This window comes from Cyprinodon tularosa, unplaced genomic scaffold, assembly GCF_016077235.1.
Source record: "Cyprinodon tularosa strain WSP-4 unplaced genomic scaffold, ASM1607723v1 ctg230, whole genome shotgun sequence".
Classification (NCBI taxonomy): domain Eukaryota; kingdom Metazoa; phylum Chordata; class Actinopteri; order Cyprinodontiformes; family Cyprinodontidae; genus Cyprinodon; species Cyprinodon tularosa.
In genome coordinates, this window is record NW_024038862.1 from 728188 (window position 1) to 748770 (window position 20583).

Genomic DNA, 20583 nt, shown 5'->3' on the forward strand with positions numbered 1-20583 from the left:
CTCTTCCTCATCTCCTGTCCTGGTAGATGTTGATGGTATAGAGCTTCCCTGCTGTGACTGGCTACAATATATTAATAATAACCATCATGACAATAATAATGATAATAATAATAATAATAGCTTTAACAAATATGCCACATTAGTTTAAATAATGGGCTATTAGGGCAACATGACTGGAAGTCTTGTCACGTGGATATGACTTATGGTAGCCTACAAAATAATAGCTATTTGAATACCTGCTGCACAAACCACTTAAAAATAAAATGTGAACAGCTTTTAAGGTTTTTCAATACGATTAACCCTCCTTTCTTGGCATTGTGCTGCAATTACTAAATCAATATACAATTAAGACAATAAAGAGACCAAAATTTGTTAATTAATGTTTCCTAACAAAACCTATACAACAGAAAACGTTTGTCTTAACACATAGGTTTGCAATTGCAAACTCTACCGAAATTATTTGTAGCCCATGTGGTCGTCCACACGTTATCTGTCATTGACTTGGGCTACAGTGTAAAACTTTATCTAGCCTAACTAGTTTATCAGGTGACCAGTCGGCAAAATGCATGTTTGGTGCTGCTGAATGAGACATTTTAATGCACAACAAAATGATTCTGCTTGATCTCTATATTACCTGGCTAATGGGGCATGGGAGAAGCAGCCTGTCAGCGACCGTTCCTGCTATCTGAAGATGCTTACTGAACTGCTATGATGCTGCGCATCTGGCATGCCCTGCGGGCGACCGCGCGAGTTCACGTGACAAAGGAAGAGAGATAGGCTGGTCGGGTGTGTAAGGAGGTGGCTCATTTCGGGGCATTGTTTCAGTCGTTTTTAATGGCTCAGGTTTTCAAAAGATCATTTTAAAACCGACCTCAGTAAAATCTTAATAATAAAAATAAAAAACGAGTTTCAAAAGGGCATTTTCGTTGATAAAGGGCAAACTTCCTAGTGCTTTAGCACCACCTAGTGTCTATGTATGCACGCCCCTGGATAGATTGCAGTCACTAGACATGTCCTATTGTTGTGTTCTGATATTTCTAGGCTGTAATAATGTAGTCTGTATTCATTAATTTCCTTGTGCATCATTTTGGACACGAAATGTTGCATTTTGCTTTGATAAGAGAAGTCATGCATGCTAGGAGTAACAAAACGTTTTTTTTCCAGTTGAGAATGAAAAGACAGGGAGGCACGATTTATAACTACTTTAAGAGAAACAGATCAGGCTTAGAGCAGATCAGCAGCCCCGGCAGCCCTCATCCTGGGACTAGTCAGGAAAGTCCGGCAGAATCCAGCCTGTCATCATCGCCAGGTTTGAACATACAGAAGCAGTCACATGTTCAGTTATTTTAAATTATATTTAACATTATTTCAGATGTTCAGTTCAGTCATTTTAAGTTATGTTAAACATTATTTTGAATGTTGGTTATTGTTGTATGTTCAGTTTTAGACAATGGTTGTTTATTTTGATCATACTATTAAATAAATATTTTTCTACTATGTAGGTGTGAGAGTGGACCGAGATGATGACAAGTCCCAAACTGGAACCATTACCGAGGAGTGTCAGGCACAACACAGCCCACCATCATCAGGTCAGAGCAAGTCAGACATGCCAAGTTCAGTCAGTGTGAGATTGTTCTATAATATGTAATTTATAGTATGTGTTGCTTTTAACATTATTTATTTATATTATTTTTATTGTTTCACAATATAGTTCCTTCTGAGGAAGGCTCTGAGGCTTCTGAACAGGACGACGACCCAGACCCAGAGCAACCTGAGCCTGAAGATGTGTCCAGCACTGCCTTTGCACCTTCAAAAGGGCCCAGTGGTAGGTCTATTTGAAACCTATATGTCTATGTGATACCTGCTAATTCGCTGTTTCTGATCACCTTGTGCATCTCTGATTCTCAACTATGATTCATTGTATCATGTTACAGATATTTCAACATCGAGAGAAGAGGTACCAGTTCAGCCACATTTGAGTAAATACCCCAAGACTCTCCATGGCACCAGCAAGAGGGCCTTCAATAGCAAGTGGTACACGAACAATTCATGGCTTGAGTATTCAGTGTCAAAAAACTCTTGCTACTGCTTTGCTTGCAGGCATTTTTCGTTGCCCAATGCGCCTGACTCTGCCTTCACATCTGATGTAGGCTTTTCAAATTGGAAAAAGGCACTGTCAAAAGAGGCAGGATTTAAACTCCATTCTAGATCTGAGCTTCATATTAACGCAATGTATGCATGGTCTGAGTTCAAAAAGAGGAAAGAAGTAGATCAGACTTTGTTAAATGCGCTAAATGAAAAGCACAAAAAAAAGGTGCAAGAAAACAGGCAGTACATCAAAACAATTGCAGAAGTACTCCTTTTGACTGCCACCCAAAACATACCCCAAAGGGGTCATGAAGAGTCTCAAGAATCAAAAAACAAGGGTAACTTCTTGACAATACTTGACACAATCGCGAAACATGACAGCTTCATACAGCAAAGATTAGAGGCATCTGGTAATGCAAAGTACACCAGTCACAACATCCAAAATGAAATGCTTCAGACATTAGCTGATATGGTTCAAAAACAAATAATTGCAGAAGTGAAAGAAAGTGAAGTCTTTAGTGTTATGGCTGACGAAACAAAAGATTTGAAAAAAAAGGAACAGATGTCGTTGGTAGTGCGCTACTACTACAATGGTGCCATACATGAAAGCTTCCTATGCTTCCAACCAGCTGAGACCCTCAATGCAGAAGGCCTCAGTCAAATGATTGTCCGTTGTTTAGAGAGACATGGTCTAGACTACAGGAACAACTTGGTGGGACAAGGTTATGACGGAGCCTCTGTCATGAGTGGCAAGCATTCTGGGGTTGCAGCAAAAATACAGAGCAAAGCCAGATTTGCGTTTTACGTGCATTGCAATGCTCATTGCTTAAATTTAGTTCTTGTTGATGCTACAAAATCAGTGCCTGAGGTTGTGGACTTTTTTGCACTTCTGCAGCAGCTATATAACTTTATATCTGGCTCTTATGTGCACCTGAGGTGGCTTGATGTTCAACAGAAACTATATCCATCACAGCAGCCCAGGGAACTACAGTCACTTTCAGACACCAGGTGGGCCTGCAGATATGCAGCATGCCGTAATCTTAGGGACAGACTTCCTGCAGTGCTGAAACTATTGCAAGATCTCTCACTTGAAAAACATGGTGAAAGATCAGTGCTAGCAAGGGGGCTTCTTTCACAAATTGACTTGCAGTTCTTGGGGCTTTTGGTAACTTTCTGTGAAGTACTTGGGGATGCCAAGTGTCTGTCAGACATGCTCCAGTCCAGCACTCTCAACTTAGCAAGGGCTGTGGATTTAGTACAGTCCCTTAAAAGCACTTTCCACAATTACAGAAATTGGTGTACAAGCAGACAAGAAAAGGCAACGAAAAATAAGCTAAAAATTCCTGGACTCACTGATGATGAGCTCAGTAGGGCAGAGAAATTGGAATGAAGAGGATTTCCCCAGAGCATTATTTTACCAAGTCATTGATTGTCTAATCAGTGAGCTGGATAGGCGTTTTTCTGGCAAAAATTGTGAGATCATGCATGGTGTCCAGTCTCTCAATCCAAATAGTGCAACCTTTCTAAATAATGAGCCTTTGTTTGCCTATGCCCAAACCTTTGAGTCTGATGTATGTGACCTTGACATGAAGTTCACCAAACAAAGCGGCTACTGGAAAGGAGAATGAAAAGGGGTTTAGACAAACCAGCTTCTCTGCTTGAATTTCTTGTCTTTCTTGAGCCCTACAAAGAAGTTTTTCACGAGCTATTCAGGCTCTGCAAAATAGCCATTGTTATACCTGTTAGCACTGCTTCCTGTGAGAGAAGCTTCTCTGCCTTAAAGCTAATAAAAACACATCTCAGGACAACAATGATGGATGACCGGTTGAATCATCTAGCCATTCTAAGTGTTGAGTCCAGGAGGGCACGTGCCCTTGACATGGATGATTTTGTCAATAATTTTGCCACTTCTCATCAAAATAGAAGAATTATGCTTCTTTGAAGTTATCACCATGCTCTGCACTCAAATCAAGTCAAGTGAACGTAATTGTTAAAAATCTATGTCACACAGTCATCACAGAAGTTTGCACACACATACACATTAAACACTTGATAGCATACACACACACACACACACCTTGTGCTGAAGAAGAAGACTAACACTTATGGACAATAGCAATGTGCAAAGAGTAAAGTGCAAGTGTCATGGTGAAAGAAATGTTCATGGAATGTTCTCCAATGTCATTTAAATGTTAAATGTAGTTTTCCTCAATGTGTTGATGAATCTGGCTTGTGGAAAGAAGCTGTTTCCCAGTCTGCTTGTGCTTCCCTGATTGTAGCAGGGAAAACAGTTTGTATGCTGGGTGAGTGGGATCTTTGATCTGTGTTTCTGTTATCAGAGAGTTGAAGAATGCACCATATTCATTTTGTGCATAAATAAACTACAAATTGTACTCAAAATTGCACCTTTTGTCTGCTTGGTATGTGGCTACTTAAATATGATTGCAAATTACTGCTTACAAGGTTTATATAAGAAAGGTCAATAAGCCTTATTTAACTTGTAAATTATGCACCAAAGATAACCACAGACTAGTTGGCTTTCATCTGTAGCCCCTGGAAGTTTGATGTTGAAAGAAGTGTGTTTGTGTGTGTGTGTGTGTGTGTGTGTGTGTGTGTGTGTGTGTGTGTGTGTGTGTGTGTGTGTGTGTGTGTGTGTGTGTGTGTACATATAGAGTATAACAAGAATGATAAGTCATTACTCATGACATGTCAAAGAAGAACACAAGACAGGACCAACATCTGTAAGTCCATGTAGAAATAAATGATAGTGAATAATAATTTAAACGTGACATGAAAAGGTATACAGCACTCGATTGCTTACAGACGGTTGGTGTTTTCTGCTGCGACATTAACGCTAGTGCATAAACTTTGTTATTTTTAAGTATAAACCATTGCCCCCCTAAAATACACTTGGCCACCCCCTTGCTACCCCAAGGATAAAAGTCTAGATCCGCCCCTGCCTGTGAGGCAGAGACAAGGAAGAATTAGAATCTGATCTCACACTAGAGATAACAAAGATTCATCTGTGACAGAGGTTCAGGAAGCTAACCAACTAAGATCAACACTGCAGCGTGGGATCAAGGTCTGAAGTCAGCTTATATACTGTGGTCCTCCTGATTAGTAGATCAGCCACAGGTGTGTGGGAGGTTCAGCTCAGGAGGACCCACGGCGCACTCTGCTGGAGGCAGAGGGTAATCTCCAGAACCTTGACAGTGACTCCAGCCCTAAGGGAAAGACAAAGAGAGCAGAAGAGGATCCTCGGCGCCCTCTGGTGGGCAAGCCTGAGGATCCCAACAGTATTGTGTAAAATTTTGAGTCCACTACTTTTTCATCCACTAGACTTCGTACTCTCATATAAAATGGAGTAACCCTTATATAGTGGGTGAGGGCGGACAGCCATGGTGAATGAGGCTGAAGAGCAAAAAGGCAGTAATTTTATTTCAGGTGAGATAACTGCACCTGTTAAAACAATATTTTTGTATACCACTTTGCTGTCTAGGCCAGGATTAGTAGCAGTTTTGCACATGCAATTTTCATTGCATTTATCTAGACTGGCTGCAGCTTGTTCATCTAGCAACACCTAGTTTGGTGGAGTGTTATGAACACAAAATGGTAAATAGCCTGTACTTATGTAGCACTTTTTCAAGTTAGGAAACTTGACCAAAGCGCTTTACACTACATTCAGTCATTTATCCATTCACGCACACAGTCACACAGTGATGGTGGCAAGCTACAAACAAATCAATAGGTGGATAAATGTCAAGAGATGCGATTTAAAATTGGTGTCATTGCATTTTTGAAATGATCAGGTTGGTAGTTACTCTTCGAGATGTTAAGATTAATGAACCTGTGGTTGAAAGAGCTGCTGAGAATGAAGCCTAAGTTAGCAACTGATTGCTGCTTCTGATTCTTCAGTCAGCTGCTTTGTCTCTTTCTGCTCTCAGCAAAGGCAGACACCTTTCTTGTCATCTCTTGTGGAAGATCCCTGTCTGTACTGTCGGTGTAGGATGTCGAAGAGGAGTTCATAATTGGATTATTGATAGCAAGATTTCTGGTCACTTACTTGGCGAATGCCTGGTTTATTGGGAAATTCGTAAGGTGTCGGCAGTCGCTCAGGCCATGTTGAGGCTGCTTGGCCTATTTAATGGAATATGCTGAGCTATTGGTAGTCAGACTCAGATGATATTTCATCAAAATAAAAAATGAAGATGATTCTTGCTGAGGGTTGTAGGCCAGTTGTGGTTCGAAGTCAGTTGGAAAGAATGGAATAAAACATGGAGAAAGTGAGATGTCTGAAAAGGAGAGAATAACTTATATAAGTATGAATGATTTTCCAGCAGAAAAGGTCAAGAAAGTTAATCAAAAATATCTACCTGAATAGAAACAATTGTGTCTATTTGAATCTTGCTTCCATAAGCCTGACTTGAAGGGTAGCTATTTCTTATTCTCCTGGATTCATATAAACAGATTTGCTCCCCCAGCAGCTGAGTCTAAATGGAGGAACGGGAGGGTCAGATGGCGATGATATTGATGATGATCTTTGGGATGATATTGATGTCTTTTTTTTTCCTTTTTTAATGGTGTTTTACATTTTGATGAAGATGGTAGGACCAGATGGAGGTGGATGACTTGCTGTGGCAACCCCTAAAAAGGAAAAGCAAGAACAAAAAGGATTTGCTCTGCCACTTAAATTGTGTTAAACTTGGAATAAGAGGTAAGAAATATTGATTAAACAAAAAAATATTGACTAATTTATTGATTATATAAAAAACTGGAGCCCTGCTATTATTACAATTTCATTAAATGTAGTACCACTGTGGGTGGAGATAAAATATTGTAATAATAATATCATTGATTATAGAAAATACAGGATAAATTTGGATCTTGGTATTTTTAAATATATTCTCAAAAATAATACATGACGTATGTCCAGGGTAAAATTGAAAAGAACTACTGCTGTGAAAAAAACAGTTGATAGCATTACCTAAAACATGTAGATTTGTGGGGTGCACTACAGAGTAAAAACACTTAAATGTCTGTTATAGGATTTTAAAAGATCCAATATGTTTGATGGAATGTAGGCCCACAGCATGCGGTGAACAGAATCTTTATAATTTAACCTTACTTACAACAGTAAAAATGAGACAAAAGCTAATGTGATTTCTGCTCTACTGTATTAAATTCTATACCAAGTAGCAATCATAATGGGAGTGCTAGTCTTCATTCCACATTATTATTACATTCTCAGAATAATAATTAATTTCTAAGTAAAATATAGGAATCAGTTTTCCTTCCTGATCTTCAAGAGATTCATTATAAGGTAGAGCTAAAGTGCGGACATTATTGACTGATATATAGCCATTCATCTTAATACAATTACAATTTTATTTAATTACGAGCAACTCTTAGTATTGTTCTTTTCCCCATAATGGCGAGTCCTCTCCTGCCATGTTAGAACTCCAGGAGCAGGCTTAGGTCTAAATGCTACACATCTGTTTCCCTGTGCACTCAGACTGGCAACTGCGGGCTCAGGTCGGTGACATAAAAATTATGCTATAGATGTACAAGAAACAGCAAGTACAAACGTTCCGGCCTAGGACTTTATATAAGAAAATGCTGCAGCCTTCCCTTCACCTCGGACAATTACAAATTAATAAGGAGGGGGCGGGCGCTACCCATTATAAAGGACTCCACCCAACTTAGACACAGACTGCCGACGCTCTGTTTTGTGTTTTTACATGAAACACAGCAGTATGCTGCTAATATAGACATGTTAGACATCGTTAGAAAGCATAGATTCTCCACAACCACCAAGTTAATTTTATGGACACAGCGAGCACCAAGGCACAATTCTGCTCACAAAGAATTGTCCAAACTCACAAGAAAAAATTGGGGAAGCAGATCAACCTAGCAATCCTTTTTATAAACTGTGGGAGGAAGCCGGAGTACCCTGAGAGAACCCATGCATTCACAGGGAGGACATACAACATCCATACAGAAAGATCCTGGACCAGGAATCTAACAGAGAACCTTCTTGATGCAATCTGACACTGTTATAAACTGCACAACTCTTCTGCACTAGGTTACAGTTGTAGGCATTCAAAATTTCCCCGCTTTCCTTGATATGCCCTTGGCTGGTCCTTGGCTATTCACCTACAAATTATTTTTATACACCTAAAATTTTCTGTGATGATTTGTGGACACTATGAACTAAAGAGAAGCATTATCTCCTGGTCAAACCCAATTAGGGTAAAAAAAAATATGCACGGCCATGAGAAGGTCAACGGCTGGAAGTTAGAGGAGATTTTGCTGCTTTTCGGCTGCCATTCGTCTAGCTTCTGACTGGGAAAGGCCATTTTGAATGGCTGCTACTGTACTTTACAAATGGTTAAATAAACTGAACATTTAGAAAGATATCACAATAGTTAGCTGCTTAGCATCAGCTTCATCAGTAAGAGCAAGGCCTTGGTAATGGGAAGCTTCAATACTTCGTCAGCGCCCCCTTGCAAATGTAGAAGAAGGGAAAAGCTTTAACTTCGTCTAGCAAATAATGCTGTAATTTGGGAAACCATGTGAGTTTTGTGGTTTAACAGGTCAGTGAGATGTCTCTCCACTTACAGCCAAAGCAGCCCAAAGTGGATGAACAAGGTGTGTGCTGTGCTTTTGTCCTTGGGAAGCACATCCAGGTCAAAGTCAGAGCAACCTTTTTGAGATTTTTACTGTAGCTCTATAGAAGTTCACCCCTAATGTGTTACAATATGAGCAATCAAATGCAATGAGAAAATTAGAAAACACAAACATTAACCCTATATAAGTACCGTATTGAAACCCATATTGAAATAAAGTTTGTCTGCTAGCATGTAGCATTATTTGGCTGCCAGCTTCTTCTGGTGCATTCTAAAACCCACTGTAAACACAAGAAATTATCGAAAATAAAAATTATTTAAAAAGCTGGAAACACTTTTACTGTCTAAGTCAGACTCAGTACATCTCTTGATTTTTTATTTTGAGGAATGATGAGTAGTTTTCAAGGGGTCCTTAGGGCTACCAGTGACTTGATAGCCTTGTTGGGTGACTAGCTGTGTCCTTTGTGAGGCGAGTCTGGGGGATCTCTTATTCCCAGTTGCCTGCAAAATGAAAGGGAAAAAGGTGAAAATAGCCTGTTTTGCAGCAGTTTGCTGTGTTTTCGGGAAGTAAGCTGCAGGCCGTACTTAATTTTGAACAGCCTTAACAATGTAGTCAACAATGAGTTTTGTGAAAGTGTTTATTCTTTAATTATTTGGTACCTATATCTAACTAGAAAACATAAAAAAGAAACAACTCTGAATGTATTGACATAGAATATGGACAAAGAAAGCTGAGCTCTAACAAAGGTTTTTACATGTTTATGTGGAACAAAAAAGGGTCAGGTTTCTCTATTAAATAATGCATAGGAATGTTTTTACTGTTGAGCATACAGGGGGAAACAAAATATTTTGTCTAACATTAACATTACCACAAAAAGCATTTTGCAGGTTGTTGCATCATAACTTTACAAGGAAAGGGGAAGACTTTTCCTCGGAGATATCAAAACTTTTTATGATAAAAAAATGGTAAGAAAAAAAAATAAGCAAGAGGATCAAATATGGACAAAAAAGATCCAAACATTTAACCTTTTCTAGCTTTGAGAGAAATTGCAATACTCTTAAGACACATTTAAAATAATCTTCATTTTGATCCTAGTTTAATTTATGAAGTTTTTTGTTTACATCATTTAAGTACAAATCTTCCAATGACATCAAAGCACATTCCTTAATGTGGAAATTGGGTAAAAATATTTTGCTTTTGTGTTCTGTGCTGACAATGGTACATTTGTCTTTGGTTTTAGCAAAAATGCAACACCTTTGGAATTTTAAACAATTTGACCTCCCTGGTCAGAGGAGCTTTTTATATGTTTGCTTCTAATTCAGATCAAGACATATTAAAACTTTTGACTGACCATGCCAATGATTGATGCTCAAACATCCACAGACAACCTAGCTTTATTGACTGTATACAAGGACACTTAGTCAGCAGAACCTATTGCTTATGGGCTGTTAAGTTTTGCACATTAACTGCCTTAACAAGATGACAAATGTCGAAAGAGGTATTCTATTTCAAACATTTTTTTTTAATATAAATTTGGTGAGTGGTTAAGAAATACTTAGAAGAAGTTGACCCCCATGCTATACCCAGACCTCACAGAAAAGGGTATTTCTAGGTAAATATCACTTAACAATTAAACAATTAAAAAGCCCAGTCTGAACTATGTACTCAAATATTTGCAAGTCTAAAAGAAAGGACTTTTATTTGGTGACCTTCATCTGTGATATGTGTTGATTTAAAAAGAATGAACCAATTATTAAAATAGTTGAAAATGCATTGAAAAGGCAACATGGTTTAGTCCAAATTATGTCTACATTTAGTTGAAAAGTAAAAGGCGAAAAGCAGTCATTTTCAGGTTGTAGGACTAAAGTGGGACAAAATAAGACCAAGGAGACAAAGCCCAATATTCAACAACTATTTCTGGACTAAATCAACACTATGAAGCAGCAACCAGATTTAGCCTAAAAACCAACTTCTAAATGACATCTGGTGATTCATATTTAGGGTCACACATTTCCAAAGTGTCTTTCGCTGTTTGTATGGCAGGTGGAACTGATAATTTCCTGTCTTTTATGTTATTTTGAGTATGGAAAGATAAGTTTGCCTTGCAATCAAACAGTTGCCAATTCAAGCTCTGAAACGTTGTTGTGTCCTTCTGCAAGACACTTAACCCCCTTTGCCTACTGATTGTGGTCAGAGGGCCAGGTGGCATCTGTGTACCGCAGCCTCTATTCTGTTAGTGAGTCCCAAGGCAGCTGTGGCCACAATGTAGTTTGACGCCATTAGTGTGTAAAGTGCTTTGGTCTCCTGACTTGAAAAAAGCTCTATAGAAGTACATACCAATTACCGTTTACCACCATTTTGCAATCTGGTGCTGAGCTGGTTGATGGCTTCATTCTAAAATTTTGGACACCTTAAAGCAATTGACATTTTGGATGTGCTCAAAATATTTAAAAGGTTTGAGCACAGTAAATTTTATTAATTCTAAATCCAAAAATTGTGACAGTTTTAAGGTGTTTGGCAAACATGCAGACATGGTGGAGCAGTTCAAGATGTTTATTTAGGCTATACACAAATATGAATAGCTCACAACTTAAGCTGCAGACGAGGTTCAGAATGTAAGTGTTAGTAGCAGTGCGGGAGGAAAAAGAGAACTGATTAACACTAATATAGTAAGGGAGATCTGCGCTGATGCTGCTTCACTTACCGCCAGGTATGGGTAACCTATCCTGGGAGTCGAAGCAAGGGTTCTGCAACTCACTTCTTTCCGATGGGAGGAGATGGCTGTGCGACAGGTGAGCTAGCGGATGTTACTTAGTCGGGGGACCGAGCACCACAACGTTCTAACACTCTGGCATCCTTCAGCTGACTGAACACTCCTCTTAAGCTCCAGCCAGAGCAGCCCCAATGAATGGGAAGAGAATCATCAGCGCACAGAACACAGAATCCCGACAAAAAATATTCCTGGCAAAAATTTAAGAAATAAATAAGGCCTTCTTCAAAAGCATAGGAAGATAATAAAAAAAATCATTGAATAATAGGTACTAATGGTTGTTTGTCTGTGCAAAGCTAACAAAAGATTTTGCCATAGCTTTGAAAAAGTTTGTGTTTTTTCAGCTAAAAACCAAGAGCACACAATTTTAATTTGAGAGCAGGATTTTCTCTACTTGCACTCAAAACGCCAATACTTGCATTCAAAACTTCTGCTTTCTCTCAAAAATATTTTTATCTCCTTTCTTTTCTTCTCTCTTTTCTGCTCTCTTGGCACTGATGACCAGCTTAATTGCTCATACCATTCACCTGTCTAGCTCCGCCCATTTTCTCATTACAGTTCAGCTGTTTAACCTGCTCCAGTCTCTATTTAATCTGCCTCTTTCCAGTCATCAGTGTCAGATTATTCAAGCCCTTGCTTAAAGTCTTCTAGCAGATATTATTGTTGCTGATTGCCTGATCCTGACCCATTCTGCCTGTGGAACATTAAACCTCTTTGCCTGACCTGTTGACCTTTGTTGTTGGCCTGACCTTTGGACTGTTGCTGGACTCTGCCTGTTTACCGAACCTGGTACTGCTTCCTGACATCGTCCTGGATTTCTCTTCGGTACCTCTTAAGATCTCTGATCCTGTGGCCTGGGCTCCTGTGAGCTTTGGCTTAGCCCTCTAGATTATCCTGCATTACTTTGTCTGCTTGGATCTGATCTCCAGCCTGTTCTTTAGTCGTCGGGGCTTCAATGTCTGGGACTCTCTTGGCAACCTTTGCGGCATCTTGTCGGCAGCAAACCAGCTGGAATCTACCTCTTCCTCTGAGCACGGACTGAAGTTTAATACCAGGTTATTGACCCACAAGTTCTTACAGTAATCTTCCTCTGCCAGATTGACATGGTCACTAACCTGTGTTTTTTTCCTGCAGAGATTCCTGCCTCTGGCACCCTCGCTTTTCACTGCAAATCCATCATTTTGAAATAAACACTTTTTTGAGATATCATACAGTCAGTCTGTGTGAATACTGGGTTCTCTGTTCTGAGCTCTGACACAGACATAATAATGACGATAACACTTCTAGCACAGACATTTTTCCTCTTGCTTACCTCCTTCTCACGTGCACACCAGTCTCTGATTGAATCAGAGATGCTGTTGCAAAGGAATTAGCTCTAGATCTCAGAGTAGAAGGGAAAGACAGCCTCAGAAAGGCTGCTCTATTTTTGTACGGAGATGAAGGATCATTTATATATATATATATATATATATATATATATATATATATATATATATATATATATATATATATATACATATATTAGGGATGGGGCGATTTATGAAAACCGTCAGAACCGTTCGGTTCGACTGTCTCGGTTCGGTTTGCGTGTGTTTCGTTCGGTTCATGCGCTGCTCCTTTTTCTCATAGGCGAAGCGTTTACACTCCAGAGCAGAAGGTGGCGGTACTGCGACCAAAGCCAACCACCAGTAGTAAACAATAATAAGAAGAAGCGAAGCAGCTTAGCCGGGTGTAGCAGAAAAAAATCAGTTGTTGTGGAGAATTGTGTCGGAATGGCGAGTGGGAAAGAACAGGAGTTGGAAGACGCGCCAGCAGCACTTTATAGGTCTGCTGTATGGGAGCGCTTTGCATTTAGAGTGACCTACGATGACGGCAGAAAGAAAGTTGTGGATAAAAGTGCAACAGTGTGCAAGCATTGTGCAACACGTTTTGTTTATGCTAACAGCAACATGAAAAGCATGTCATGCTATACTCCATCAGCAACCCCCGCTGCGCTCCAGACCGGCTGCTCAGAGCAAAGCCTACAGCCCCCACTGTGGCTCCCGTCCGCTCCCCTCTGAGTCCCTTGGAGATGGTGTAGCGCATGCGCGAAATGATTAAATTCAAAGCAGCAAAACATACGGAAATGATCCAGGGTTTCCGCGGATCATTTAAAACAATTACAATCCATTATTTTGGGGGGATTTTTTCATTAATTTCATAAATTTTTATGGGATTTCGGTGTAATAATCAACATATACCGAATCGAACCGAACCGAAAACCGTGACCACGAAACCGTGAATCGAACCGAACCGTGGATTTTGTGAACCGTTCCACCCCTAATATATATATATATATATATATATATATATATATATATATATATATATATATATATATATATATATATGTACCCTTTTGTGAGATTTCCCCCAGGCACTAAAAATAGTATCTATCAAACAACCTTTGAAACTGACATACTTTTACTTTAGAACAGGGGTCGGTGACCCAAACTGTTCAGACAGCAACATTGGATAAACAAAAACACTTAAAAAACATCTGTCTTGAGCCACAAAAATCTAAAAGTCTTATATTAGCCTTGTACGGCAACATTGGCTCTAAGCTTATTGGTCCACTATAAAATAGGACTGCTCAACTTAAATATACAATAAGCATTCATGATTAAAAAAGGATGACCAGGTTCGCGTGGTTAGTATGTATTAGGTTTTGTCGCATTGGTGAAATTATAGAAACACGATAAAGGAATCTTTCAATGGTGGACTTGTTTCTGTTGGGAGGAGTTGATTGAGTTATGAGGAACCAAGCAGGAACTGACATCTATCAGAGCAGAGCTGACCTCAAAATCCCACATCATCCATCACTAGCATTTGTTGGTGTTATTTTTTATTTTGAGGATTTGGGGAAAATATTGAAGAAAATGAACATAACTGCATTAGAGTTCTACCTGTTCGATCTTGCTTGCAAAAAAACTAGGAGCAGTAGTGGAGTTTGGAGATGCAATTCACTTCTTAAATCGATCTTTTGTGCTCCTCTAATTTATTCAAAAGTTCTGCAATAGCACTTTTTCTCTCACTACCAATTTGGTTTTTGGCTGCATATTTGGCATCCCTTCCCTGGAAATGCCTTTCCAAATTACTCTTTTCATTTCTCTACAACCTCATTACAAAGCAAATATGGAGGCAATCCTACCGCATTGGTAATAAAAGCAAATGATTCGGTTCATTCTTCTTAGAATCCTGTACTCATCAGCTATCTTCCTTTTTTCCCTTTGGACACTCCCACAGGTTTTATTGCATCAGCCACCTGCCGAGCACCGCCCCACGCTGAAACGTGTGTTGCAGTCTATGATGCAAATTTGGGGGGTGGGGGCTAAAGAGCCGCCTGCAGCTCTGGAGTCACGGATTGTCGACCCCTGCTTTAGAACTATAGGCACATCCCACACCTCCCCCTCCTCATTAAGATAATTGGGGAGAAAAAAAAAAACTGTGTTTTAAGATTTAAATAACTTCCAAACACAACTAGTCACTTCAACGTCTCGGAGTTCAGCTATCATTGTCACCACAATCATGACATTTTCCTTGTCAACGTCTTTAGTGACAACCATATAATTGCAGAGCTTATTGGACCTTAGTGCAGCACTTGACACAGTTGATCACTATTTTTTACCCTCCTCAAAAACTGGGCCTTTTTCTTACATCACTGGATTAGTATAAATCCTATTGTTACATTTTACTTTACATCAGAGAACACAAAAGCCACCATGTGGAGCTCCCCAAGAGTCCATCTCATTCAATATTCATAAAATTCCCCAAAATTAGATCTTAAAAAACAACAGCATAAGCATGCCCATAAGTAGGCAGGTGACACACAGCTATACATTTCAATATTAAGCACTGGACAAAATGATTTGAATAAATCATTTTACCTGGTAGAATGATTTGAAGAACCTGAACTTTCAGAGGCCCACAAAGACAGTAACAAAGCATCTCCAGGGTTAAAGGACAAATGTCTCAGCAAGACCTTGAAAAACTATTACACACATTCATCTTTGGTAAATTACTGTAATGCCATCTTTACAGGTCTTTCTGAAAAGTCGATTAGACAGCTTCTGCCTGCATCCTGCCCAAAACTAAGAAAATGAAGGACACACCTCTGTTAGACTATAAATCACCGAATAGCTTAGCACCAAAATACATTGCAGACTTTTTGTCAGTATATCAACTTCCCAGACATCCCAGGTCTTCCAGCTCAAATCTATTCAGAATACCCAGAACTCAACATGAATAAGCAGCTTTTATTAGTTATGCACCACTAATATGAAATTAACTCCTAGAAAGATGTAACAGCACTTAAACTTGAAGTTGCCTTACAGTGACATGTGTTGGTTTAATCTGTTTGTTTAGAGTGGACTTTAACTATAAAAAATGTTCTCCCGTAAAAAAAAATGTCTCTAGTCCAAATTTTTTTTTGAATTGTTTTTTAATAAAGTCATCTCATTTTAATAAATAATTTACAATTTTTTATTATTATTTGTGTTATCTTTATCCTATGTGTTTTTCTTTTTTTCCCCTCATGTACAGCACTTTTGCCTTGCTGCTTAAATGTGCTGTATTGATAAACTTGACTTGCCTAAAGATAATTTATTGTGGGTTTATTTTTTTATTCACTTGCATCAACACATTGCTTTTTTAAATGTAAGCCTGTGCTACTTAAAAGTAGTCCTCTCACTCAGCTATCTGACTTAATTAGTTCTTGTATAGCTTGCAGAACTTTTTTTAATTTAAAAACCTCCCCATGATCTGTAGTATAGGACGGTTTCGGGAAAAACATTGCCAAAGACCATCTTATTAAAACCTTTGCTAACCAAACCTTCCTGTCAACAGCCATTGACCTGAACTGTAGTTTTATATGCAATTAACTGCCAAAAATCCATTTTTTTTGCAGTTAACTGTTGAAAAGTGATGTAAGTGGTATTTGAGATGATTCTGTAATTTTGTAGACAAAGCTTGTTTAAATTCAAATTCTTTTCAACCGTTTCATAATTGCTGTTTTCCAAGGGCAGAGAGAGAACTCCTTACAAAGGGATGGATCTATTATATAATAAGAGCAAGTCACCTGTCATGTTTCCTACTACATAGGAATGTAATGCTAGTTTTACTTTCAGCATTCATTCATACCTTGTCCTGTAGTTTTTTGTTCATCACTCTTCATTGTTAACATGTAGAAGGAAGGTCAATTGATCTGTTCTGGGACTTTGGGAAATGCTTAAACAGATTGCTCATGACATACACACTGAGATTGCTTGCTTGCACTCGAACAATGGGCCCTTCACTTTATCAAGGGAGGGAGATAAACAACTCTGGATAGGGCAAGAGACAAGGTGGGGATGTTAAATGTGCTGCTCTAAATGTCTTCACACATCGCCTGTTAACTGATGCTGAATAAGGGCAACTGTCCTTCTCCGGAGGATCCTAGAGGGTCGTGTTTCGTGCATGGGTTGGTATGTGTCTGTGTGGCTGGTTGGTTGCAAGTGTGACCTTTGAAGAACTGCTATGTTAGCAGCTCTGTTCTTGGCAAACAAAATGGGACAATTAATCAAAAGCCCAATTATGTAATTAATTACAATAACAAAGTGTCAGAGCTGTATGGAAAGCAACTACCACTAATGGTCAAATAAAATGGACATTTAAATTATCCATTGAAAAGTACCTATAATAATAGGACTGCTAACATGTAATTATGTGAATACTTATTTGATTATTTGAACATTTGTATAAAAAGGAAACCTAAATGTTCAGCTGCAGTTATATCTCATCAGGTATGCAAACGAAGCATGTAGATGTGTTAAAATCATGTCCCTGTGTGTATTTTAGAGTGATCCTGTTTTAAAAAGTTCTTGAATATTCATATAAATGGGATGTCATTCATTGTTGTGTGTTCCGTGAACCGTCACATCTGCAGATGGGGGTTGGGGGGTAGGACTCAACAGTTGTGCAGGACCAAGGGTAGGAGAGGGGTAGGACCAGTATTATTTTCCTTTCAATTTGCCATTGCAGTATTTTGGAAGTACCTCCACCCCCCATTCTCAAAAAGTGGTTTGGCTGTGGGAAAGGCTTCTTTATTATGCCGTTCTGGTAGAGTACAGTACACACGGCTCTTTGCACTGCAGGTAGAGATAGGCAAGATGTATGATCAGGCAGGGGTTCTATCACTAATACTGAAACCTTTCAGTGACTGTTGCTGTCATCACAGTTTCATTATTGTTTTTATCTTTGCTGGAAAAGTTGCTTTAATTGGCCTCATGCAAAAAGCATTCATCCTAACAAATTCCTTCTTAATTGGTTGTATGACTCAAAATGTCACAATGACAATTTTTCTCCTATTTCAAATCTTCTCTCAGGTACGAACAATTTTAAGTATGCCCAAGACTTGACGGAGGGTCTTGTACAGTTATCTGTTATCCAAACCCAGTTATTCATTTTTACATTTGTTGTTACTTAGAAGCAATTGTCCATTTTATTGGACTACATCATTATATATTATGCATTTCTGCAATAAAAAATATATATATTTTAATTACCTGATGAGAGAACTATCAGTCCCTAGAACATACTTGCTGCTATGTGTTTATATCCAAGGGACATTGGTTTAGTTTGTTGTCATTTCATTAAAAGAAAGAACAGTCAGTGAGCTTCGTCTGAGATCAAGCTAATATTGAAATAACATCTAGAACAGTAAATGGAGAGAAAGTTCAGCAACAGTCTAAGACTTGTATTCATTTAAATAATTCAGCCCCTTTGTATTTGTCACTACATAAAATATGGAATATTTGGGTTTGGGTCTTTCTGAACTTGTCAGATGTGTGCATGTGTATTACAAGGAGATTTTGCAGAATTTTTTCATGTGTTGTTTGTTGGCAATATATATACATATTAAGCATTTACATCGTACGTTGCATCTTTTCCATCTACCATTATTTTTTGCACTGACTCTGGCCTTTTTGGAGGGAAGCCCACACTGCCGGCAGGGCTTTAAGCTACAACAAGGGTGACCCAGTGCCTGATTAATATAACATTTCTGATGTCCATAATAACACACACGCATAAAAAAAAAAAATCACCAACTACCCGTCCGCACTAAAAAATATCCGCCCGACCCCGGACCCGTGTATTTTTATTTATGCATTTTTCACCCGCAAAAGAGCATTTTAGCGGGTGACCCGTTGGGGACCCGCGTGTACCCGACCCATTGCAGGACTCTAGTTCCGGGTTCAGTTCCTGGCCCGGAGTCTTTTTGCATGGAGTTTGCATGTTCTCCCTGAGCATGCGTGGGTTCTCCCCGGGTACCCCTGCTTCCTCTTACAGTCCAAAAACATGACTGTTAATTGGCTTCTCTAAAATTTTCCTTAGGTTTGAGTGTGTGTGTGAATGATTGTATGTCTCTATGTTGCCCTGCGATGGACTGGCAACCTGTCCAGAGTGTACCCTCCCTCTCGCCCATTAACAGCTGGAGCCCATTGACAGCACCAGCACCCCTCGCGACCCCACTTGGGATTAAGAGTGTTCGAAAATGGATGGATGGATGGATGGATGATGGATGGATGGATGGATGGATGGATGGATGGATGGATGGATGGATGGATGGATGGATGGATGGATGGATGGATGGATGGATGGATGGATGGATGGATGGATGGATGTTTTTGGATCAAAACATTTTTTATTTCTAATTATTGAATTAATTCTATTTTATTTGTAATTCTGTAAAAGTGCAACCACATCATTTAAAAGTACTTTGATTAATTTTTACCCTGCTTGAGCTGTTCTGCTGACACTGTTGCTCAGCTCTCAGTCAGTAGAACCCCGATTTCCAAACCAGTAAAGTTTTTCTTCTCCATCTTCATGCCACTTTCATGGACAAACACCTTCTGACTAGCGTGGGAAGTGGTAGTCCTCCCACTTATATGTAGCTGTATACAGCATTATTGGGGTGATTATAAGGCAGATTTACAGTTTTTGGGGGAACTTGTGCTCACTTACACAATGGTGGACTTCATCAGGTTTACGAGGATCATTTAGGCTCATTTACTGAAGTTAAGAACATTTGTTGAATCTAATGTGGTGCAGTCATAAGAGCCTACTGTAAGAAGAAAAGTACATTGAAACTGAACTCAGCTTTTCAAGACAATGTAATTAATCCCAGTCAATGAAAAATTTAATGAGGAAAGGAACAAAACTCAGTGAGTTAAGAAAGTACAAATGGATGTATATCTGCTTACAGCTTTTCTATGTCAGCAAACAATATCAGGTATTTTCAGTAACTTCTGTTTTTAACGTCTAGAATGAGATGCAAAATTAGCAGAATATATGCACCAGTAAAAGTTTTGTCATAGTTGTCATGCTGTTATTAAAAAAACTCAGTTTTTTAAACTTACAAGTGTGACTTTAAAAGAGCCACAGAAGGAGAGACGTGTAAGGAAATTAAAGTGAAGACAAATTACACAGAGGGTCAGTGACAGGAAATGAGGAAAGGATATCTGAGGATACAGAGTGGAAAAGGGTTGAGACTGGACAAGGACAGACTGAGAGCCAAAAGCTTGTGAGTGTGTGCACCTACCTGTTCTACAGTACAAGGTGACCTGTGCCACACATTCACTGAGAGACAGAAAAAGAGAGAATGGAGATGGATGGTTTTGTGGCTTTCACTGTACGCTTGCCCTTAGGTCAAATAAGAATGATGTGGGGTAGAACAGAAACTGTAGGCTTCATGGGCCAGAAATATCTTCTGAAAAACAGCATTGGTTTCTTACAAGAGGATATAAGGATGCTTCTGAAATCAGACGCAGATAAGTGTTTGTGTTATGGAAATGCAATTATGTCATAACTAAAATACTTCTTTATTGAATGAAAGACCCCAACTTTTATATTCAAATTATTTCTGATGTGGTTCCGTTATTTGCTAACAGACAGAGAAAATCCATCCTCATTTAAGGGGAGTATCATGTTTGAAGACATTTTTGTTTTTCTTTGTTATTTTAAATGTAATTGCCAAAAAGAGTGGTGACTTTATTCACTGTTCTTTTTTTTCTTCCATTTTC

General features: G+C 39.0%; 1 protein-coding gene across 1 annotated transcript; it reads left to right on the forward strand.

The window, feature by feature from the left end:
- Window positions 1–1155: 1155 nt before the first annotated feature.
- LOC119784645 (zinc finger MYM-type protein 1-like) lies at window positions 1156–3478 on the forward strand. Its single transcript, XM_038286811.1, has 4 exons — window positions 1156–1309; window positions 1503–1589; window positions 1712–1825; window positions 1935–3478. Exons 1-4 carry the CDS (start codon window positions 1171–1173, stop codon window positions 3476–3478), a joined length of 1884 nt encoding a protein of 627 aa, XP_038142739.1. The 5' UTR covers window positions 1156–1170.
- Window positions 3479–20583: the final 17105 nt, after the last annotated feature.